Source organism: Primulina huaijiensis, chromosome 1 (assembly GCF_012295235.1).
Source record: "Primulina huaijiensis isolate GDHJ02 chromosome 1, ASM1229523v2, whole genome shotgun sequence".
In the NCBI taxonomy this organism is placed as follows: domain Eukaryota; kingdom Viridiplantae; phylum Streptophyta; class Magnoliopsida; order Lamiales; family Gesneriaceae; genus Primulina; species Primulina huaijiensis.
The window spans coordinates 14,581,399-14,607,494 of NC_133306.1; the positions used below are offsets into that span (position 1 = coordinate 14,581,399).

The 26,096-nt window shown below is 36.0% G+C and overlaps 1 protein-coding gene across 1 annotated transcript; it reads left to right on the forward strand.

Annotated features, from left to right (window-relative positions):
* Positions 1-6,110: 6,110 nt before the first annotated feature.
* On the forward strand, positions 6,111-10,996 carry LOC140981665 (uncharacterized). The gene is made up of 8 exons (XM_073448085.1): positions 6,111-6,540; positions 6,692-6,801; positions 8,117-8,364; positions 8,623-8,778; positions 8,916-9,072; positions 9,265-9,407; positions 9,515-9,550; positions 9,938-10,996. Exons 2-8 carry the CDS (start codon positions 6,726-6,728, stop codon positions 10,685-10,687), a joined length of 1,566 nt encoding a protein of 521 aa, XP_073304186.1. The 5' UTR covers positions 6,111-6,540; positions 6,692-6,725; the 3' UTR covers positions 10,688-10,996.
* The last annotated feature ends 15,100 nt before the right edge of the window (positions 10,997-26,096 follow it).

A 26,096-nucleotide genomic window follows, 5' to 3' on the forward strand; every position in this document is an offset into this window, starting at 1 on the left:
TAAAATTAAGTCCATAGATTTTTAATTGTTAAAAATCAAATAACAAAGCATGCTTGGGAGGTGGAAGGTTGTGGATTACTTTTTATTAAAATAATACAAGGCATGCACCTTTTGCTTTTTGCTTTTCTCACAACCAAGACAAGAAAATTAAATTATTCTCCCCTCCACTGCAAGATGCAATGGCCGAAAATTTCATGGGTTCTCTCCTCCATTTTTCTCTCATTTTTCTTCTTCAGGTGTTGAGGAAAGAAAACAATTCTCATTGAAAAAGCCTCTTAGTTTTCTAGTGCAAATTAAGAGGGGATCTACCTAGTTGGTGGTGTGCTTAATAGTTGGGCAAGGAGTGCTCAAAGGAATCTTGAAGATACTTTCTACCATTGAAGAGCTAAGGTGTTTACACCTTAGTTGGAGCCATTACATCAATCTTTGAGATTGATAGGTACATTTCTTAACACACTATGAATGTCATTTTGTGTTTTTGTACTTGCTACACACTATTTACTTGGTGGCCGAAATTTTTTAAAAAAAAAAAAATTTGATTTTTAAACTTCCGTTGCGCTTCCGGTCACCGTAACCGATCCCCTTTCAAAATCTTTATCCAAGAAGGTGGAAGCGTTTGAAAAAAAGGGGGAAGATAAAGAATAAGACCAGCAGCAGAAATCCAAGAAGAGATCTAGTCAACCAACTGATCAGCAACCAGCCGATAAGAGAGCAAAGAAATAGATGATCAGTTAGAAGACAGTCTCTACATCTATTCAGTTGAAGATTATGGTAGATTTTATTAGTTACAAGATTCTTGAAGATTATTTCATTCTTTTATTCTTTGTACGAATCTGTACATTAGAAGAATTATTTTATCAACAAAGAGTTCGAAGATTAATTTGTGTTGCAGTTGATCAGTTAATATATTCCAAGTTTGTCAAACACAAAAAAAGGGGAAATTGTTGGAAACTAAATTTCGGTTGTTTGACAAACTAAGTGCTTAAATCATTTGAACTTAACTGATCGAGAAGTTCGTTAGTAACTGAACAAATACTCAACTGACACTTGCCTATAACTGAAGTTTGAAGCGCAGATTATCAAAGGCAACTGAAACCAGCTGAACTGAACTTACGTAGTCAACTGACTGACCAGTTGGAAACTGATCGATTGCTACATTCAGTTGTGAGCTCATCGACTATTGCTCATCAGCTGATCTTTCAGCTGTACACGTCATCAGTTAACGAAAAAGACATTTAACTGACAACAGTACAAAGCAGATAGTGGGAATGCCGCATATCGGAAAGCTGCATTGTACGAATGTCTCAGGTATAACGACGTGGCAATCAACAGATATAAAAGATTCAAATTTTATTGATTATTACCGTTGAACAAAACCTATAAATAGCAGAAGAAAACAGCAGAGAAAAAAAACCAACGACTAAGAACTACAACCAACAAACTTGCTGTTACTCTGTTGAAATTCTCGCTCCTATTAAAAAATCAGAAGCTCACACTAATCAGATATATTCTTAGCATTCTAGGCTACTTTTCGATCTTACTAGCACAAATTATTTTGTTGTAAATTCGATCTTTAGAGAGATCAATTGTGCTAAGTTCAGTTAAGTGCTGTGAAGCAGTTTGTAAGCTAAGAGTTTCAGTTTTGACATTGTTAAGTCCAAACTGAAGTGGGTCTGTACAAGTGTTTATATCGATTAAAGTCTTTTAGTGGATATCTTATCCTTTTGATAGAAGGGATGACGTAGGTGTGTTGAAATCTCCGAATATCTATAAAATTCGTGTGTTCTTATTTCATTTTTTATTATATCTATAAGTCAGTTTATTTCCGCACTTTATTGTTAACTGATTTATATCGAGTGACAAGATTCCGAGTTTCAGTTTGTCACTAAACTTACTCAACCTTCGAAAAGATTAGAAAAATCATGAGTGTTTATTCAACCCCCCTTTCTAAACACTCTTTCACCAGTTATTCGATCCTATCATTTTCAGTTTCAATCCTTACTATCAACTTTCGATTAGGGGGAAGTAGTCGTACCACGTGAGATGGGTTATGTAGTGTTAGGGTGAGCTGGCTCTTTGCTCGATCAAGGTGATGGGTGAGACGCTGTATATCAGTTTGAACCAGGTTCTTAATCTCCATGAGTTCTTGTTTCTCTTGATTTCCTCTAGCGATTTGAGCTTCTAGGGTTGCAATCTCTCGTGTTTGGTCTTCAATGGTAAGTTGACGAATGCGAAGGGCGGCTTGAGCACGAGTACGAGGGATGGCCATTTCCAATATAAGTCGAATGAAAAAGGGATCAAAGTTACATTATCAGATAAGCAAGGCATTTGGATCAAACAGAGTGGGATTTTACAAAAGTGGAAAGTTTAGCAATTTTTGCGTAGATTGAAAGTTGTTGATGAGATTGAATTTCGAGATTCTAGACGAAAGTATAAGCCATCCAATTATGATGATAGCTTGAATTTGAAGATTTAAACAAAAGGAGATGAGTGTGATGTATAATGATTTAAATAGGAATGCATAGGCTTTTACCAAAATTTTACTTCGACAAATTTTCCTATCAAATTTCCAGCCGGATTATGAACTTGGCGGCTCTGATACCACTTAAATGTCATGCCCCGGGACCTAGGCGTCGGTGACATCCGGTATTGTTTAACAATTACTTGAAAACAATAAGCCTCGTAGCTAATAGCCAAAACAAACCAGTTTTTTCATAAATAAATATTGTCTTTACAATGACAACATAATGAAAATTACATCAGATTGCGGAAGAGAATTACTAAAGAAATACAAAGTCTTGATCCTAGTTCTTTTGATACGATCACCAGTCCCAGAAAGTTTCCTGCTCTTCATCATTCAGTTGTTCCTCGATCTTATCTGGGGAGATATGCAAGTGGTCAGTGTTTTAAGAAACACTCAGCAAGTGGGGGCCGATCGATTACTAAAAATACATATTGAGATAGATTTTAAACAGATTTTCAAAACTTATTATATCGACTTATCATATCAGAACATTAACCGAATCAGAATCGAAATGTGAAACAGAGCTTATAAGAACAGATCAAATCAGAACAAACAGAACACTGTTATTCATCTCGTTATCCATGGTCAAATTGTTCCCCATATGTTAGTCCTCTAAGGGGTGAGACCAGAACACAGTTTTTATACCCACTGATGGGGGCCAGAACACAGTTTTATGCCCAATGATGGGGGCCAGACAGAATTTACAATCGTCGTTCCATATCCAACTCAAATCGTAACATTGTATTACAAAATCAGATTTATCAAACGACACTTATCAGAGTTGTGAATGGACTCAGCGGAATCAAAGGAAATCGAGACCCGAATGAACATATTGTACATCGATCGAGATTTTAAAATATATTGTAACATTTTTTTGAAATTAATAGACACACATATAAGCATGTCATGAAATACTTTTACAAAATTTACAAAGAAATACATAACAAAAGCCCACTTACATTTGAAGCAATGGTTGATTCGAAACTCTCTTGAACTTGAACAAATCTTGAACGAACACAAACCACATTTCGAACCAGCCATGGACGGCACTTGGTGGAGCCTTTGGACAACAATTTATCAAGCCTTTGGACAACATCTTGAGTAGACTAGGTAGCACTTGGACATGCCTAGATGATGAATAAAATAGCTGCGATTTGCCTTCCTTCTTTTCCTTGATATGGCCGAAATTTTAGGGTGGGTTTGGGAGAATTCTTTTGTGCCTTTCTTCAGCATGTGTCGTGGAATTTATAGACTGAAAATGGCTGTTGAAATACCCTTAATGCAACCGAAATTGTGACCTTCCAAGTGCCCAAGAATGATGGTCCAAGTAGCCTCCAAATGGTCAAAGTTTATCCAAAACCAAGAGTCACTTTGGTGTACTTAAATGTCACTTATTAAACATTGATTATGTCTCATTTTTAGCTCATCTCATGGATGAATTTTTGTCTTCTTCAGGACAAGTATCAATGAGCTTCTTTAAGCTGAGGGTTTAAGCCCATGAGCTAAGGGTTTCCTCCCTGACAATCAATGAGCTTCCTTGAGCTGAGGGTTTTAGCTTATAAGCTAATGGTTTCTTTTCGAGAATCAATGAGCTTCCTTGAGCTAAGGGTTTTAGCTTGTGAGCTGAGGTTTTCTCTTCCGAGCGACGTCCCCTCAATTTTTATGGTTTTGCAATTGCCTCGGCTTCTTTTTGAGCTACTTTCCGAGCTTTTGAGCTGAAAATTTACGTTTATTGTTGAGTTACAATAGTTAGAAGTTTTGGATTTAAAAATTTAGATTTCATTGCTTACGTGATTTGCTTCGAAAATCCGGATCCTCACAATTATGCTATGTATAATAATATTAAATTATAGTTATTATTGAAAAGTATTGTTTTCACATTTTTATATTATGTATATTATTGAAAAGTATTGTTTTCACATTTTTATGTTATGTATATGTATATAGATATATTTAATTATCTTTGTTAGTTCAATATTGTTTTCACATTTTTATATTATGTATATTATTGAAAAGTATTGTTTTCACATTTTTATGTTATGTATATGTATATAGATATATTTAATTATCTTTGTTTTAACTAATTTATGACGTTCCCAAATTTTTCCAAAAAAATAATAAGTTTAATTCAAAATATATACATATGTAAAAATTTTCTAGAGTTCTTAATATTTTTTATCATATAATATTTAATAATATGCGTTGATTAGTAATAATTTTTTGAAACTTTTACATTTATTTTTTTAATTTTTTTAAATATTTTATATTTATAAAAAAACTTGTTATTAATTCTTTTAAAATTTCAACAATTATAAATTTAACTATTTTAATTTGGCTAAAAGTATATGTAAAGAATATGATTTTACATAATTTATTTATTATATGTAGTTTACATAAGATTTAGTATGAAAAAATATAATGATGACAGGTGATATGAGTAAATTTGGTAGTTTGAGTTAAGTTAGTTTGTTGGATAAAAAATCACACCAATTAAAAGGTATAGATAATCATTCATTAAAACAGATCCAAAAATTTAAAGTTAGTGGAAAAATTTGATAGAGTTTGAATATTAATCTCTTTGAGACGATATCATATATCTATATCCATAAGACAAATTGATCTGGTCTATATATACAACGAGAAATAATATTTTTGACATAAAAATAATATTTCTAATGAGTTCGGTCGGGTTTGAGATATGTTTCGCAAAAGTAACTCGTGAGAGATTTCATAATATATTGTGTAAAATAAAATATAATAAAATCAAAGCTCAAAAGATGATATTTTAAAATTTTCTACTAACATATTTACATCTATATTAATCTATATATACTATATTTATATTATTATTAACACTGATGAATTTATAGTAATTAATTTTGGTATCATGTTTTTTTTAATTATAAAAAATAGCCTCCACAAATTAAAAAATAATTCATTTTTTTAATAAAAATATCATAAAAATATATTTTAATAAATTGTAACTGAAATGCAACTATTATATCTTATCAATTTTACACATTTTTTAAAATTATAAAATTAATATTTTTTAATCTAAAATTTTGGACTTTTAAATAATCTCACACACTTCCTACATTAAAAAAAATTATAACTAGTCATAAATTAAAAAATAACAATAACTAATTAACACAAAACCTTGTGTAAATGCACTTATTGTGTACACGCTAATTTAATATACACAGATGAAAATACACACGCGTTGCATGTGTTATTTTATTTTTAATTTGATCAAATAATACTAAATAATTAACACGAAATTATTTTCAATATAGAACAGTTCGATTTAAAATTGAAGTTTTGTTAGATTTTTTTATATGTAAAATATGGAGTGACTTAGGAGATTTTTAGCAGGATAAAAATAGTAATTATATAATTAAATATTTTGATATCTTCTAAAGTAATTACTTTAAAGATCTCACACTTAATAATATAATATAGATAGTATATATAAAGAGTTGATTTAAAAAATAAAGGTAAAGTATTTCCCATATAATTTAACTAATTTATTTTTTGCGGTTTCGACGGATGAAGGAACCGTGTTTGGTTTGGTGAGCGCACAGAGTATACCACGTGCGCATGACAACTGAAAATGGGAAAACCCCAAAGTATTGCGGTCTGCATCCTTCCAAGTTCTAAACTCAAATCCTCGTAATCTCCCTCTCCAAAGGGCACGCACACATTCACCTTCAATGCGTCTCCACTCTTGGTCTTTATATAAATCCATCCCAAGAAACAAAGCTGCTTTAGGGTTCCTCACAGAACAGGGGGGCTGAATGAATTCTTGAAACAACTCTTTCTTTGTTTATCTTTTCATGATTGTTTTCTCACCGTTTCTGATATGCGGCCGCGCACTTCTCAGAAGAGTTGCCACCTTTTAATTTTTGTTTAATCTTCATACGGTGCAATTCAGTTTCTTTTTTTTTCTTTTTGCTCGTTTCTTTGTGCTTCACTTCACGGCATTTGCTGAATTTGGTGACTTTACGGAGACCATCTTGGTAATTTGTTGCAATGATCAAATCTTTATTAATTTTCCATGCTTGAATGGGATTGGACATTAATTATGTTGATTCAAGGGGGTTGGGGTTCTTTTTTGTGCTTTGATACATAAATTAATTGATGTGTATAACTGTTTTCTTTAATGCAAAGGGGTTTTGAAGGAGGGAAGAACTGCTAACGTGGAATGAACAGTGTATTCAGTGAAGAAATTCTTTCCGACAAGCTTTCAAAGCTCAACAGCACTCAGCAGTGCATTGAAAGCATCCTATATTCTACTTTTACTTGGTTATGCCTTTGATTAATCTTCTATGTATGTGTGTGTGTGTGTGTGTGTGTGTGTGTGTGTGTGTGTGTAGTGCGTAGTGCATGTTGAGTACTTCTTGGATTCCTTTATATAATAACAAGGACAAAGTGGATTCAGCGGTTTACTCAAATTTGTAATTTTGGAAACTGTAATACAATGCTTAAAGTGGATTCGGCGGTTTAACAATTAAGTTTAGCGAAGAAAATAGGATGAGAAATTGACCTCGTTTCGAAACTGATCTTTCGTAGACATCTTTACTTTCTTGTTATGTTTGCTATGTTTTGGGTTGTTTCTATATTTTTATGATCAGGGGCGTCAGACAATGGAAGTCTGTTTTTATGTTAGTTTGACATGTATTCAGTCTTGAATTTAACGGTTATAACGGTTTCTTACCTACCAAAGTGGATATGTTCGGTAACCTCTTATTTTAATGTTAGTTTAGATAATTTTGTTTGATTTCCATAATTTTCAGTTGAAAATTTTTTGTTAAAATTATAGAAATGTTTTAATCGCGTTCGTTGTCCTATCATGTAGCTCCATTGTTGGATACATGTCTACTTTTCCTTGAATTTCGGTGATTTACCATTCCATACATTGATTAAATGATCAAATCTTAAGTTTTTCTTGTATTTTCCAATTTTCTCTAATTTTTTAACTTACTTTTGTTAAATTTTTTAGTACAATTGATGATATGTATCACGGCGTGGAGAATGTGTCAAATGTTATGAACTGCAATAGTATTAATTGGGAGTTGGTAATGACTATATAACGTTTACAAATCTGTTTCCTCTGCTAGTCTTCTTATGGCATGAAATTTACTGAGATTTAGGATATTTATTCATGAATCGTGGTTCAAGATACTTCTCTATGTTTTTCTCTTGTAATAGCAAGCCTCATTATACATGTGTATGTGTCTGTGTGGATTTTCACATATAGAACCCTTCGTATTAACTACTTTTGGACAATTTGGTTATTAACTGTAACATTCTTTTCTACAGCTTTTCTATCAATATGCGACCTTTCTTATTTTGTATGAGAAAGTGCCATTTACCAAACGTCACTGTCTATTTGTATTTTCTTTTTTCCTTTTATTGTAATTCTGATGGTAAAAAATTTCTTAAACTCATAGCTTGATATTGTTTTGAGGATGTTTTGTATGTATACTTTTTGGAGTTCCTCCTTACAGGGAACGATTACCTCATGATATAAAGCACTGATTTTATTTTCGATAAATTTCTTGGCCTACTATTTTACCTTGACTTCATCAATAGCATTGTCGCACTGGTGCATCTTTCATCGTAGCAAAGCGGAACAGGTTGTTGCAACATGGGATAAACAGTTTCATAGTTCAGAAATAGCTCAAAAAGTTCCTCTTCTGTACCTTGCAAATGACATTCTGCAGAACAGCAAGCGAAGAGGGACTGAATTCGTTACTGAGTTTTGGAAGGTGCTTCCTTCAGCAATCAAAGAGGTTGAAAACAAAGGTGACGATCGTGGAAAGAATGTGGTATCTCGATTGGTGAGTTTATTCTCAAGAGGATGCCCACTTCTATATCTCAAAGTCCCTCAAGACTCACTTGAACTTAATCTGATTTTTTTTCTCTAATAATTTGTTATATCGAATTGTTTAGAAGTGTATTTAGGCCTTCAAAATTTTAACATAATTTTCATATCATGTTATAATGTCAGTCTAACGAGTCTTGATATCAAACATGACACAATGAATTTGCATTTGATTCTTTGAAATTTCTCAGCTGATTATGTCTGTTTACAAAAGGTTGGCATATGGGAAGAAAGGAGAGTCTTTGGTTCCCGAGCTCAAAACCTTAGAGACACAATGCTTAGTGTGGAATTGCCTCAACCATTGGAGCTTGGGAAAAAGCGTTCTCGTTCAGTCCGAATAGTTAAAAGGGATTCACGGTCTATAAGAACTGTAAGTTCTTAATGATATTGTTTTCATGCATTATTATGCAGGTACTTTTGGCATTTCTTTATCTAATACCATTGACCTAATTGCTATATATTTTAGATAAACGATGCTCACATCTTGAATATTTGTTTTTAAACCAGAAACTGAGCGTAGGCGGCACTACAGAAAAAATAGTGTCTGCTTTTCACTTGGTGCAAAGTGAATGTGCCAAAGAAGACGAGGAAATGAATAAATGCAAATCTGCAATTCATCATGTCAGAAAGATGGAAAATGATGTTAACATTGCTTTGACGAAGGGTAAGCTGACATGCCAAAAAAATATATCATATTTTACACTAAGTCATTCACTTTTGATTGAAAAACTTCAAAGTACTTCGCGTGCAAAAATCAAGACCCTATATATAAAGTAGAAATATTCACATTTATTCTTGGCTAACATTTTGACCCTTGTAATGAAAATGTCAATTTTTTTGCTGTTTGGGATTGCAGCTAGGGATCCATCGAGAAAGACTCTAGCCAAGGAATTGGGAGAGGAAGAAGCTCGTTTGAAACAGTGCATCGAAAAGCTTAAAGTTGTGGAATCAAATAGGCTGGCACTCTTGTCTCAACTACGTGATGCACTGCACGAGCAGGTGGGTGAGAAGTCCTCTGAACAATTTTGTTTCAACTTTGTTACTATGGAGTTTTTCATTTTCTGCTTTGACGTTCAATATCTGTGCTGATTTTGTGATGTTTTTAGGAATCTGAGCTAGAGAATGTCCGGACACAGATGCAGGTTAGAGATAATTTGCTTACAATTTTTTGCTTCTGTGCTTCTTTTCGAAGAAAGACGAGTCTATTTGTTATCCCATGATATATCTGTCTACACCATCATTCCCAGCGAATAGGAAATATTTTGCTACTAAGGGCAATGAGATGAATTACACATATACAGAGACTGGAGATAACAGTGAAAAAAGGGGTGGGAGATGTTTGAACAGATGGTTTTCTTTTTTTCTTTTTTATTTTTTTGGATATGGATTGCTGTCAAGTGAAGTAATTGCATTGTCTTCATTGTAAAAAATTACCATTATAATAATTTGACTGATTTTTAGTATGCATGATTGTGGATTAAAACTAATTTTGAATATACTAATATCTCTGCATCTACATGAACTTTCAGGTTGCGGAAGCTCAGGTCGAAGAAGCTGCAAGCATGCGAAAGAAATTGGAAGAAGATCGGGTGTTCTCGAGCAAACCATCTGCCCCATCATCTTTTGCCCATGCAAAACAAGAGCAAATGACAAAAAAATCTGCAGCGGCAATTGCAGCCGAGGTTGCGGACAAGCTTACAGCTTCAAGCTCTTCCCAGGACATTATGATATCTGCCCTTTCTTCCTTAGCAGCCGAAGAAGCTAAAAACGCTGTTCTGATGAATTCTTTAGCCTCATCAACTCCTTTCTCGACGGTATTCAACAGTACCTCAATACCAAAATCCATTTCAGATCGTAACTTGCCCGCACAACCGAATCCTCAGAACAGCCCTTATCAATCATTTATGCCGCAGGCTTCAATTCAAGGCCAAATTTCCAACACACCAGCTCTCTATCATTCTACACTGAACCCACCCCCGTTTCAGTATTTGCAACCAGCTGCTGGAAATATAATCTCCTACGAGTATGGTAATCTTCCTCCTCTGCCACCTCCACCTGTACTTCCGTCTTACATGGTTAGCCCAATGGTGTCGTTGAACCAGAACAAAATGCAGATGGCTCAGCAGGAAACACATAGTGTCCTTCAGCCATCAACATTATCTATGCAGCAGCCAATGCCATTGCCTCAGCAACTTCCTGCACCTATGAATTTTCGCCCTTTGGCTCCAGGTCAGTCTCCAGGAGTTTTGTACTATACACACCCCTTTCAGTCACATTGAGAAACTTACATCAATCTCCCGACCTATCGAAGGGCCAACTTTTTATCGACTATCTTGAACTTTATTTTAGAAATGACCCTGTAGTTACAGAAATATTTAGGTTATTGTAATGGACGGTGTCTTATAGTTTTTGGCATGAACAGAAATTTTTATGGTAATTTTCGGGTTGAATCCAGTGTTCCTGTTGGATTGCAAAATTCTTGTGGTGTAATGAGAAGACTTAGGCTAGAGGGAGCTGACAATTTTGTATTGCTATTTGAGTTACATGATTAAGCAATGCTCTTTTATGGTAAAATACATTCATTTTGACATAGATTTATTTGGGTCTGGCAGTTTATTGCGACAGTTATTAGAATTATTTTGAACATAAACGTGTACTGATTTATTCGAGGAAAATTATGATTTTAGTCCCCTACTTTCGTCCCAGAACATTTTTGATCCCTTGAACATTTCAACTTAACAATTTTGATCCACAAACTTAAAAACACATGACATATTTGGTTCCTACAGTTGTTTTTAATTATAAAATTAACGACAAGGACTACACACATCACATTTTTAAAAATTTGGAGCTAGAAATGTTACATTGAATATTAAAAACTAAAAATATTATTAGTAAGAATAATATGATAAATGAACTCACATTTATGACATGAATTTATTTATTTGTCATATTTCATCATAATAATATACATAAAAAATTTGAAATAATTTTTAGATAAAATTTAAACATAAAAAAGTTATAACGAGGTTTAATGATTCAAGTCTATCATTAGCAATTTTTGTAACATATTATTTTAAATGAAATAAAAAAATTTACCACCGTTGTAAAAATAATTGATCAACATAAAACATTTTTTATTGAGATACATTTAAACCTAAGTATTGGTGATCAAAAACTAAGCTGATCTAACTTAAGTTAAATTAATAAATGCATATAAGTGAACTGAATTGACAAAACTATCGCTGAAAAAATATCAAGTGTGTTGATCAACTATGCTGATACAAGATGAAACAGAAAGACAATTCGAGTTTTCCAACTATTTTGATCTGAAGAGTATCTACATGATCTTGAAGTGAACCAAGATGTCCACAATTACTTTGTAGTAGAACAGATCAGCTTGCAGACTGATCTGATGACATTATCTGAAGACAACAGACAATCATCTTAGAGTCTAATTCAAAGAGTTGTCAACCAAGACATTTTAAAAGAACCGTTGGTTACTCTTTTTAGCTAGTGTCCAAGAATTTGAATTGCCTGTTACTATTTTCGGAAAAACGACAAGAACATGTGACACTCTCTGCTTAATTGTTGACTATCCAGTATATTTGTGAGAACCGCCTTTATTTACTAACGTTGGGAACCAACACTTATAATGCATCAAAAATGAAGAAGGCTGCTGCAACATCTTTGAGCTTCATCACCCCTTCTCAAGTTGTACAACATTTCTCAAAGGTTTTGTCTTATGCTGTTTTTGTACACACGCAAAGTTCTATCATATCGTTTAAAGATCATATTGTGCACATTGTATTATCACTTATCTTTTGTTTACACGAGTTTCATTACACTCTGAGAATCATTGTAACTGTCAGAAGCATGTTTCTAAATAGATCGAGTTAAGAAAATAGTTACTAGGAGTTTAAGCTCGCTAGGGTTGGGGAGCTGATCTGAAGTGAATTTGTACAAAAAGTTGTACCAATAAAATTTTCTAGTTTTCTGGAAACAGAAGAAGATGAGACGTAGGAGCTTAGTATTCGAACTTCCATAAACAAATTTCCACCTTTACTTGCCATTACCTGTTTAGTTGACTCATTAACTTGAACTAATATGTTGTGCTATCGTATATCTTATTCACTTAATAACTTGAGTTGTTTCTGCACTTAAAGGATTTCCGATAGGATCGGTTGGGAGGTGAATAAGTGTTTAGAAGGGAGGGGTTGAATAAACACTTGATAATTTTACACCCTTTTCGAATAAGGAGTTAGTTTAGTGATAAAATGAGCTTGGGAATCTTGTTTGTCAATGTCGATCAGTTAACTAATGAAAGTGATGAAATAAACTGAGTGACAGATAGAATAAAACTGAAATTAAGAGACACAAGATTTATGGATGTCCGGAGATTTCAATCACTCCTACGTCACCCCTTCTATCTAGAAGATAGGATATTCACTAAAAGACTTTGATCAATACAAAGAATAGTACAGACCCACTTCAGTTTTGGACTTAATAATGAAAAACTGAAACTCTTAGTTTCGATAAAGTTTACAGTACTCGACTGATCTGAAACTACTTAGCACAACTGATCTCTATAAGATCGAATAATACAATAGTAAGTGTTTGTGCTTGTAAGCTCAAATTATAGCCTTGAATGCTATAAATTTATATGCTAAGAATGAGCTTTGAAATCTTTTGAATATGAACAGAAAGCTTGTGAAGAGATTTCAGCAGAATAACAGCTTGGTTGATTGAACATTTTTATATATATTCTCCGCTGCTCTTCTTGGCTATTTATAGGATTTTCTTCTAACGATAACAATGAATGCGATATGAATCTTTATATCTGTTGTTTGCCGCATCGACATTCTTCTGGAAGTAGTGAAAGATCGTTTGTGCTAGCACCTTCGAAGATGCTTCAAACAAAATATTCTCCAATGAGCTGCAATAGCTCGTGTTCTAAGAATGTTAACAACGATGTTTTAACTTATGTAAACTGAATAACTGAAAAACAGGGGATCGGTTGTAGCATATATCAGTTCAGTTATGGTAGGAACTGAACTGACGGATGTTCTAACTGATCAAGACAATTTGAAAACAACAGTTAATCAGTTAAATACACAAGATATGTTTATGGATGTTCGAAGAATTCAACTGCTCCTACGTCACCCCTTCTACCACCTCGGGTAGGATCCACTAGAAGACTTTGTTTATACAACTACTTATACAAACCCACCCAGCTTAAGACTTACCCACTGCCTAACTGAACTCCTAGTCTAGATTGAAGGCAGAACCTTCCAGCCAACACTTCTTTTACGTCTATGTGAGAAAGACTACATACACAAGTTTAACGTCTTTGTGCAAGACTGCATTTGCGTGGTGGTGGAGAGTGAGTGTGTGTGAGAACTGAACAATGAATACACCGAAAAAGTGTTCTCACACACCGAGAGAAAAAGAGCTTCTAAACTAAGCTGATAATACAATGAAGTATCCCTCTAGGCTGAATGCTTCTTGAAAGCAGATAGGCAAATAAGCGTGCCCCTTTCTTTTTACTGCACTCTCTCTGGTTGTCTCTACTTCTTTGTCTCCACTGATATTCTCTTTATATAGACGGGAAACTGAACGTACAGTGAGACTCAATAATTGTATCCGTTGCATCTTGAATTTGTTCCTTGGACTTTGTGTCTCGACTTTACGACTGTCCTTCTGGAACATTTGTCTTTAATGATCTGATGCAACGTTCATTATTATTTTTTGACTGGACAATTTCTTTGTACCTTTGTGTATAACTGGAATCCACTTGAATGAGTTTGTCTTGTTCTTCAACTGAAAGATTCTAACTGATGCTCCGAACTAGTCAGATGAACTGATCTTCAGTTAGGCTAGCGAAATCAGTTGACTCATCATTTGAACTGATTTCACTCTTGTTCAGTTGAACTGGTCAGCGGGGCTCTTCATCAGTTGAACACTCCTTCGGCTGGCCATGCTTCTGAGGTTCTCCTGCTGAACCACCTATCAGCTGAACTGCTCATTTTACATATCAATTTGTCTGATTCAGTTTGTGCGAACAGTTGGGTCTTTAGTTTGCGATTTAGACATCTCGAAACTGATCCTAACTTCTGCACACTTAAGGTAAATTATTAGTAACAAAATAACAAGTTTTGTTAATATCAAAATCAAGATTGCAAACTTGAAAAGTTCTAACAAGTAATACACTGTATCACTGCTGAAATACGGCGTTCCCACTACATGTTGCAGTCTGGTTTTTTACAATATGTTGGTTGATAGCTACATTCTTCAACTGATGACGTGTAAAACTGTTTTATCAGTTTTGACAAAGCCGATAGGATAAGCTGATTGCTCTCAACTGATTGTAGTGTAACTGAATAGTTTTAACTGATCATCCAGTCGTCTACAATCTTCAGTTAGCTTAGTTCAGTTTCCGTTGATTTTCTGCGCACTAATCTTCAGTTAGGCGACAAATAGTTTGCGTATTTTAGATCAATTCCTTTCAGTCTTCTTTATCAGTTTGTTCAATATTTTACGCTTAATTTGTCAAACTACCGAAATAAAGTTTCCAACAATTTCCCCCTTTTAGGTGTTTGACAAAACTTAGAAAGTACGAACTGATCAAACTGAACTCTTTGTAGATAAAATAATCTTTTATTGGCAACTCTTTCAATGTACATATTCTTACAAGGAATGAAAGAATAAAAGAATTTTCTAACTGACTAAAAATTCATCAAAATCTGCCAAACTCTTCAACTGAATGAGAATATAGAGATTGTCTTCTAACTGATCTTGATCTTCTATTTCTTTGCTCTTTTATCAGCTGGTTCTTGATCAGTTAGTTGACTAGGTCTCTTCTTGGATTGCTTATGCTGATCTTCTTTTTCTTCTTCTTCCCCCTTTTTATCAAACTTATCAACCCTGTTGGATAATGTACAAACTTCCGAAGTGACATTTGAAATGGCATTTACTATATGTTCTTGCATCAAATTCATTCTGTTTGTGACTACATCCTGCAAGAAATTCATGCGTTTTGAGAACATTTCTTGAACGTGGAAATGAGCTTGAATCGCCGGTCCTTCTTTAACTGATCTATTTGGATGAATAGTGAAGTAACATTTTTTGTGACCTGTTGTAAATTATTCAAAGTATTCTCCTTTATAGAATCATTCTTCAAGGTGTGCAGCAGTTGGTTTGATTTGATGTCAGAAATTGATGAACGCAGATTGAGAATGTTGGACTGAATGTTTTCGATCATAGATTCAGTAGCCGTTGGTATCTCAGGAGACATAGCTCCAGAAGATTCTGGTTCCTGCTCCTTGTCTTCTTGATTAAATATTACCAAGACTATATAAGTTGATTTAGTCACAACAGTAACCATTTCTAAAACATCTTCTGGTATTGTTTTCGGTTGAAGTTCTGGAGGAAGAGTGAGATTCTAAACAACAGTTGAGCTTGAAGGCTCGTCAGTTGGTTGTTCAGCTGATACCGTAGTCGGCTCTTCAGTTGATTGATCAGCTGATACTGTAGTCATCTCTTCAGTTTGCACTTCTTCAGTTGGTTTGTTGTGCAACTGAGCCACTTCAGTTTAAGCTAGAATTGATTGTTCAGTCGTGGCAGCCGACTGAACTGGTTCTTCAGTTTCATGAAAAATAGCTTCCGAGGTTGGCTATTCAGTTAAGCTCTGTCCTTCAACTGCTTCTCTGGTTAGAATATTTAGCTGAATATCAGTGGCAACTAATTGTATGACTTCGTCGATGTTTGCCAGTGATAACTCAGTATCAGTGTAGAGTTGAAGATCTACAATAGAAGATTGAGGAACTGAAGATGATGGTTGAGCATCCTTTGAAGAAAGAGCAGTTGCTGGTTCAGTTGATTTAGCAGCTGGTTCCTGGGATGGTTCTGGATGTTGGACTGATTTTTCAGCTTGCTCTTTTCATGAAAGACTTTGGGTATTTGTTTGAATAATCAACTCTTGATCCATTTTCCAAGTTTTAATCTTCATAAGCAGTGATCGTAGATCCGTGTCCAGCTGGTTGTGATGTAAGGCCCGAGATTATATTATTGTAATCCGACATTATTTAATTGATGAATTGATGTGATCATGGAAGGACAAGCTCTGAGGAAGACATGGGAAAGCATGGGATACGTGTGGAGGCCAGAAGATGTCGCGCACATGCGCGGAGACGAGACGCGCATATGCGCGAGCAGCCAAACGCCGAGACAGAAAGTCTCGTGCAAGAGGCGCGCATATGCGCGAGCAGGTGTATTTCTAAGCACCGAGACAAGAAGTCTCGCGCATATGCGTGAGCATTGGACGCGCATATGCGCTAGAAGTGCTGAATGAAAAAAAATGACACATGTCTTGCTATGCATATTAACATGTAACCAACCTCCATTCCATTCAGAATTTTCAACCAAGAACCGAGACTTCCATGGAAATCCTCAAGCTTTTCATATTTTAGCAATTTGATTGTGCAAGATCCGGCTATCCGATTTTTTATCCGAGCATGGTTCCGTGCTTCTCTCGTCAAGTGCTTCGAAGGGATGTAAGTTTTATTTCTTTCCTACATGGTTCGAAATTTAGGTGTTGGAGAAATCATACTTTGATTGATGTTATATGTTCTTGAGATTATGATCAACATATAATCGAAATCGAATCGAAGAACGGATAGTGTATGCAATTGTTATTATTTTTCAGCCTATGTTTGAATGGGATTGTGCAAATTTTGGGAATTGTGGTTTGTCTTTGTTGATGGTTATGAGTCGTGATATTCATCTATTGTTGTTGGACTTGCCGGGTAACTCAAAATTGCGCCGTTATGCCGTCGAAACGTAATTAGATTGAGATTGATAATACCATGTCTTGCTTTGAGTTGTATATTGATGTTATGCCTCTCGAATATGTCATTCCAGATTTGGTATTGAAGGCTTCGAACTTGAGAATTCGAAACCAATAAAAGAAGATCAAAGTTGCCAAGATTTTATACCTTGAAGAGTGAGAGGTTGTTGAGCACGACTTAGATCAATTTGACACAACCAAGAACTACGAAAAGAAAGGTATAAATCAATGTTAAACCGGGATAGATAATTCAAGTAAAATATAATTTGAGTTCCCAAAACCACATACTAAATTGTTATTGATTTGATGTGTTTGAAATTGTTGAGATTAATATGCTTAGTCTATTGAGTTATAGAAAAGCATGTATTATGAGATAGACATCTTGGATGAGTCTTTGGTAGAGGTGCCAAGTCACTGGACGTTTGGTTTATATCGATGCGCTTAGGAGAAAGATCGACTCATATTGTAGACACTCGATATAGTGTGCTGACGTCCGGGAATAGGGACGTACCACCACCTCGAATGGGAGAGTAGGTGGGAGACTTTTTACGTTCTTATTCAAGCCGGGATCCCTAGATAAGAGTCGAGTCAAAGATTAAGAATTAAAGAGTTTGATTTAAAACTTTGTATCAATTTATGTTTTCTTAGAATATGATACATGTTGTTTGACAGAGGGTTTATGCTATTGTAAATGCTTGTATGAAATGCATTTATACATTGTTTATACTGGAAAAATATATTTCTCACCGGAGTTATCCCGCTGTTGTTGTGTTTGTATGTGTGCATGACAACAGGTGGGACAGGATCAGGGTCGAGAAGAGGATGAAAGATCGAGATTAGAGTGGTGATCCGGGCTTAGACATAGATCTAGTTGTTCACCACTTGCTATGTGGTTGATAAACACTAGTTTGTTATGACTTTATTTTGAACAAGTTTTGCATCTTTGATCATGTTTGTAGATATTGAACTTGATCTTGTAAATTGAATAAGATGGGGCATAACTTGTTGTAGTATTTTGGACACTTGTTTCTGAGGTGCTCGGTTTTAAAAAATATATATAAATTTCGACCTAGTTTATTTATTTGATCCATTTACAATGATGAATTGAAGAAAATGAGTTAGCGTCCGGGTCCCCACAACAGGTGGTATCAGAGCTGTATGTTCCTTAGACTGAAATAGAATTGAGTGAGCGGGGTACATTGAGTCTTCTTTCTTGCTTCTGTGGTACTAGCATGCGATTTATTAAAACATTATATGCTAGTATAACAGCCTGTTTTATTGCTTTAGAAAGTACATGTTTACCTGATTATCTGATTTGATTGGAAACGTGTATTATTGGAGAATGAATCAGAACTGATTCTTGATCAGAAGTATGATGATCAGAGGAAGACTGAGACAGATTTGCTAGATTTGATTACTAACCATTTTGATAATCAGATATGCCTCCTCGAAGAGCCCCAGAAAAGGGTAGTACTTCAAATAATCCGATGGATGTTACAGTGACACCCATGGAAACACTGTTAAAGAGATTTCAGTCATTCAAACCGCCGACTTTGAAAGGCACTGAGATGTCTATCGACTGCGAGAGCTGGCTTGATGATATGGAGATGTTGTTTGATTCACTTGATTATACAGATGAGCGTAGAGTCAGACTGATTGGGCACCAGTTATATGAGGTTGCGAAGAGTTGGTGGCTCACAACCAAGAGAGCTTTGGAGCATCGAGGTACGACGATTACTTGGAAGATCTTTAAAGCCGAATTTCATCAACGATTTTTCCCAGTATCGTATAGAAAGGACAAGGGTGCAGAGTTTGCTAACCTGAAACAGAGTCATTTGAATATTGAAGAATGCGTTGCCGAATTCTCTACCTTGCTACGTTTTGCTCCTCATGTTGCTGATAATGATGAAGCCGTGGCTGATCAGTTCATCAATGGGCTGAATCCTGATATTTTTACACTGGTAAATACGGGGCGACCAAATAATTTTGCTGATGCCTTAAACAAAGCAAAAGGAGCTGAAGCGGGCTTGATCAAGCAGCGAGGAACTTCGTATGTTGCTCAAACACAAAAACAGCAACAACCTCCAGCCCAGTTCCAACAACCACCTCCCAGATTTGATAGTGGTGGTAGCAGCAGTGGGAAGAAGGATAATCTGAAAGCCTGAGGGAAACAGTTTAAGAAATCTGGAAGTAGTTCATCTAGCTCCAATGGCTCACGACAGACTGGTTCTGGCCAGAGTTCCAATTATACAGGGGTTTATTGCAGAACATGTGGAGGAAGACATCCAACAGAGCAATGCCAAGGAATGTTTGGTAGTTGCAACATCTGTCAACAGCCAGGACACTTTGCCAAAGTATGTCCACAGCGAGGTTATCAACGATCCCAAGGAGCAGGATCATCTGGATCAGTGGCTCAAGCTGATAGACGACCATCTTCTGTTCACTCTTTCCAGCCACCATCTACCCAGTCGCAGCTGAGGCCAGGAGGAAGCCAGATTGTTAGCCAGCATCCGAGACAGCAGGCTAGAGTGTTTGCCTTGACCGAGGAACAGGCCCAGGAAGCACCTGATGACGTGGTTGCAGGTAACTGTTCTCTTTGTGGTTATCCTGCTTATGTGTTCATAGATACTGGTGCATCCCATACTTTTATCTCTGAGCAATTTGCATTGATACATGCTTTGCATGTTGAGTCTTTATCTACTGTAGTATCTGTCTCTTCACCTTTGGGGAGAGGTCTTATGTCAGTGAATTCTATTAGACATTGTATGCTGCAGTATGACGGTAATGAGATAGAGTTAGATTGTATTGTACTCGGTTTGTCTCATTTTGACTGCATTATTGGTATTGATATGCTGACTAAGTACAGAGCTACCGTAGAATGTTTTCAGAAAATTGTAAGATTCAGGCCTGAGATGGCTGATGAATGAAAATTTTACGGTAAGGGTTCTAGAGCTCGAATTCCTTTAGTATCTGCTTTGTGTATGACTTGATTATTGCAGAAGGGAGCAGAGGGATTCCTTGTGTATTCAGTAGATGTACTGAAGTCGAGCCCTTCATTGGTAGATTTGCTAGTGGTATGTGAGTTTGCTGACGTCTTCCCAAATGAGATTCCGGGTTTTCCTCCGGTCCGAGAAATAGACTTCAACATTGAACTGATACTAGGTACATTACCTATTTCTAAAGCTCCATACAGAATGGCACCAGTTGAACTGAAAGAATTGAAAGATCATATAGAGGATTTACTAGCCAAGGGTTACATCAGACCGAGTGTTTCTCCTTGGGGCGCTCCAGTACTGTTTGTCAGAAAGAAAGACGGTTCAATGAGACTCTGCATTGACTATCGGCAATTGAACAAATCTACGATAAAGAATAAATACCCTTTGCCTCGTATTCATGACCTATTTGATCAGTTATGGAGTTTTTCTTTTTATTCCAAGATCGATCTTAGATCTGGATATCATTAGTTGAGATTTAAAGATACTGATATATCAAAGACAGCTTTCAGAACCAGGTATGACCACTATGAGTTTATAGTCATGCCGTTTGGTTTAACAAATGCTCAAGCTGTATTTATAGGTTTGATGAATCGTATATTTCAGAAATATCTTGATGATTTTGTGATTATCTTTATTGACGATATTCTGATTTATTCAAAGAATCTGATTGATCATGCTGAGCATCTGAGAATTGTATTAAAGACTCTGACAGCTGAGAAACTATATGCTTATCGAAATGTGAATTTTGGCTGAAACAAGTAGTATTTCTGGGGCACATTATATCTATAGATGATATTTCTGTTGATCCTAGCAAAGTTGAGGTTGTGATCAATTGACCTAGATCGACATCAGTGCCAGAGATACACAGTTTTATGGGTTTAGCAGGCTATTATCGTCGATTCATCAAAAATTTTTCTAGTATTGCTAAGCCGATTACCCAGCTGACCCAGAAGAATGCCCTTTTTGTTTGGTCAGAGGCGTGTGAATCCAGTTTTCTGGAGTTGAAAAAGAGATTAACCAGTGCTCCGATGTTGACTATTCCGTCAGGTACTGGTGATTTTGTTGTTTATTATGATGCTTCTCACAGGGGACTAGGTTGTGTTTTGATCAACGAGGACATGTTATTGCTTATGCCTCGAGACAATTAAAACTACATGAGACGCGCTATCCGATTCATGATCTTGAATTAGCTGCCATCGTGTTTGCATTGAAAATCTGGCGACACTATCTATATGGTGAGAAGTTTGAAATTTATTCTGATCACAAGAGTTTGAAAGATCTATTTTCACAGTCTGAACTGAATATGAGGAAACGGAGATGGCGTGATTTGCTGAAAGATTTTGATTGTGAAATCAAATATTACCCAGGAAAATCAAATGCAGCAGATGATGCACTGAATCAAAAGGTATGTTCTTTATCCCTATCGAAGATTGGTGTCTCGAATTTGATTGAAGATTGCTGTATTTTTGGATTAATATTTGAGACAGATTGTAAACCTCTGAGACTTTGCACCATTCAAGTTGAACCAGAGAAGATTTTAAGAATCAAAGAAACATAGAAAGTCGATCAGAATATTCAGAATTCGATTACGATGGTCAGATCAGGGAATCAATCAGAATATCATGTTCGTGATAATGCGTTATATATGAATAATCGTCTTGTTGTGCTAGATGTTTCAGACTTGAGACAACAGATTTTGACAGAGGCACACTGTAATCGTTTTAGTATTCATCCTTGTGGCAGAAATATGTATAATGATCTGAAGAAACAGTTTTGGTGGAAACAGATGAAATAAGATATCGCCGATTTTGTGTCCATATGTTTGAATTGCCAACAGGTGAAAGCCGAAAAGAAGAAACCAGGAAGTCTACTGCATAGTTTATCTATTCCAGAATGAAAATGAGATCACATTTCCATGGATTTTGTTAAGAAGCTACCACGATCTTCCCGAGGTTGTGATGCGATTTGGATCGTTATTGACAGATTAAACAAATCAGTGTGTTTGATTCCATACCGAATGACGTATAGACACGATCAGATGGCAGAAATTTATGTCAGAGAAGTGGTTAGATTGCATGGCGTGCCAAAGTCTATCGTATCAGATTGAGACCCTCGATTTACTTCACACTTTTGGCGCAGTTTGCAACAAGCTCTAGGTACGAAATTACACCTGAGTACTGCATTTCATCCTCAGACAGATGAACAATTAGAAAGAACTATCCAGAAATTGAAGGATATGCTTAGAGCTGTAATTATAGACTTTGGAACTAGTTGGCAAGATTCCTGACCACTTTGTGAATTCTCATACAACAACAACAACTATCAGACGAGTATAGAGATGGCACAGTTTGAAGCATTGTACGGCAAGAAGTGCAGATCTCCTTTCTATTGGGATGATATCTCAGAGGTACCTGAAGTTGGGCCTGACATGATTCGCGATATGACTGAAAAAGTAAAGTTGATTCAACAAAGAATGAAGACAGCTCAGGATAGACAGGACAAATATGCAAATATTCGACGTCGACCTTTAGAATTTGAGCAAGGAGACAGAGTATTTCGGAAGATTTCTCCTTTCAGAGGCGTTGTCAGATTTGGCAAGCGAGGGAAGTTGTCTCCACGTTATATCGGTCCGTATGAGATTCTTGAGAAGATAGATAATCGTGCATATCGACTCACTATTCCTCCGTCTCTATCTGGAATACATGACGTATTTCATGTATTTATGCTGCAGAAATATCTTCCTGATGCTTCTCATGTTCTTCAGGCTGATGAGGCCGAACTCGATGAAACTTTGAGTTATTTTGAAAAACCACTTCAGATTCTCGATCGTAAAGAAAATCAGCTCAGAACGAAGACTATTCCACTTGTGAAAGTTCAGTGGAGTCGTCATGGCATCGAAAAGGCTACCTGGGAGACTGAAACAGATATGAGACAGAAATTTCCTGAATTATTTCACAGATGTGAGATTCTTATTTCGCTTCTGTTATATATTCTTATCTTATGTGATTTGATTGCCTGCGATTTCGAGGACGAAATCACGTCTCAGATGGGAGAATTGTAAGGCCCGAGATTATATTATTGTAATCCGACATTATTTAATTGATGAATTGATGTGATCATGGAAGGACAAGCTCCGAGGAAGACATGGGAAAGCATGGGATACGTTTGGAGGACAAAAGATGTCGTGCACATGCGCGGAGACGAGACGCACATATGCGCGAGCAGCCAAACACCGAGACAGAAAGTCTCGTGCATATGCGCGAGCAGGTGTATTTATAAGCGCCGAGACAGAAAGTCTCGCGCATATGCGTGAGCATTGGACGCGCATATGCGCGAGAAGTGCTGAATGAAAAAAATGACACATGTCTTGCCATGCATATTAACATGTAACAACCTCCATTCCATTCAGAATTTTCAGCCAAGAACCGAGACTTCCATGGAAATCCTCAAGCTTTTCATATTTTAGCAATTTGATTGTGCAAGATCCGGCCATCCGATTTTCAATCCGAACATAGTTCCGTGCTTCTCTCGTCAAGAGCTTCGAAGGGATGTAAGTTTTATTTCTTTCCTGCATGGTTCGAAATTTAGGTGTTGGAGAAATCATACTTTGATTGATGTTATATGTTCTTGAGATTATGATCAACATATAATCGAAACCAGATCGAAGAACATATAGTGTATGCAGTTGTTATTATTTTCCAGCCTATGTTTGAATGGGGTTGTGCAGATTTTGGGAATTGTGGTTTGTATTTGTTGATGGTTATGAGTCGTGATATTCATCTATTGTTGTTGGAGTTGCCGGGTATCTCGAAATTGCTCTTATGCCGTCGAAACGTAATTAGATTGAGATTGATCATACCATGTCTTGCTTTGAGATGTATATTGATGTTATGTCTCTCGAATATGTCATTCCAGATTTGGTATTGAAGGCTTCGAACTCGAGAATTCGAAACCGATAGAAGAAATATCAAAGTTGCCAAGCTTTTATACCTTGAAGAGTGAGAGGTTGTTGAGCACGACTTTGATCAATTTCACACAACCAAGAACTACGAAAAGAATGGTATAAATCAATTTTAAGCCGGGACAGATAACTCGAGTAAGATATAACTTGAGTTCCCAAAACCACATACTAAATTGTTATTGATTTGATGTGTTTGAAGTTATTTAGATTAATATACTTAGCCTATTGAGTTATAGAAAAGCATGTATTATGAGATAGACATCTTGGATGAGTCTTTGGTAGAGGTGCCAAGTCACTGGACGTTTGGTTTATATCGATGCGCTTAGGAGAAAGATCGACTCCTATTCTAGACACTCGATATAGTGTGCCGACGTCCGGGATTAGGGATTTACCACCACCTAGAATGGGAGAGTAGGTGGGAGACTTGTTACGTTCTTATTCAAACCGGGATCCCTAGATAAGAGTCGAGTCAAAGATTAAGAGTTAAAGCGTTTGATTTAAAACTTTGTATCAATTTATGTTTTCTTAGACTATGATACATATTGTTTGACAAAGGGTTTATGCTTTTGTATATGCTTGTATAAAATGCATGTATACATTGTTTATACTGGGAAATATATTTCTCACTGAAGTTATTTGGCTGTTGTTGTGTATGTATGTGTGCATGACAACAGGTGGGACAGAATCATGGTCGAGAAGAGGATGAAAGATCGAGATTAGAGTGGTGATCCGGGCTTAGACATAGATCTAGTTGTTCACCACTTGCTATGTGGTTGATAAACACTAGTTTGTTATGACTTTATTTTGAACAAGTTTTGCATCTTTGATCATGTTGTATATATTGAACTTGATCTTGTAAATTGAATAAGATGGAGCATAACTTGTTGTAGTATTTTTGACACTTGTTTCTGAGGTGCTCGGTTTTAAAAAAAAAAAAAATTCGACCTAGTTTATTTATTTGATCCATTTACAATGATGAATTGAAGAAAATGAGTTAGCGCCCGGGTCCCCACATGTGAACTGCTCTATCATTCAAAGAAATACGCCCTCCTTGCTAATGCTTGAACAATCGAGGCAGCTTTGACTACCTTCAAGACTACAGCCTCCAAAGCTATGAATTTCTTCAAAACCGCTTTCTTCTGCTATTTCTTGGCAAAAACTCCAGTCTTAAATCTGACCCATTCATTGTAGTTTTGAATTTTGTTTCAGAAAACGCATTCACCTCTTTCCATATCAGGTCGATATGATTCTGAATTGAATTTGTCGGTTGGGGCTCTTTTATTATCTTGCCATTCCCTTTCGGATCAGTTAGGACATGAGGGATACTCAGTCCTGATTCAGTTGCATCCACTTTCTCCCTTATCACTATTCTTTTTTGTCTTGTAAATGGTAAAGTAGCTGGAGCAGTGATGGAGATCAACGGAGCTTTGACTCCTACTGGTTTTTGCTTATCACCAGATTCGGGGATAATCTTCTTTAATTGAGAAATTGGAGGTGGTAACTGACCTTCAGTTGAAGACTCAACTGGAAGTACCCTCAAAGGTGTGGCCCTGATAGGCTGTTCAGCTCCAGTCAGTTTCAATCTTTCAGCTTGGATGGTTTCCAAAACATCTGTTGGTTTGGTTTTGAGAGTCCTGGCTTCTTCGTGATTTTTGGAGATGGAGTTATATCTGAATCAGTCTCAGTGACAATCAGTTTTCTTTTGATCGTCTTTTTCTGAGCTATTTTCTTGATTTTCTTGACTGATTTGGAAGCCTCCTGCTTCCCAATCTCCTTCTTTACTTTGATGAACTGCTCAAGAGATATGTCCAGCTTGAGCTTTGGTAGCTGAACATTCTTATCATTGAAGATTTTAAACTTGGATGACTTCTCAGAAGAATCACCCA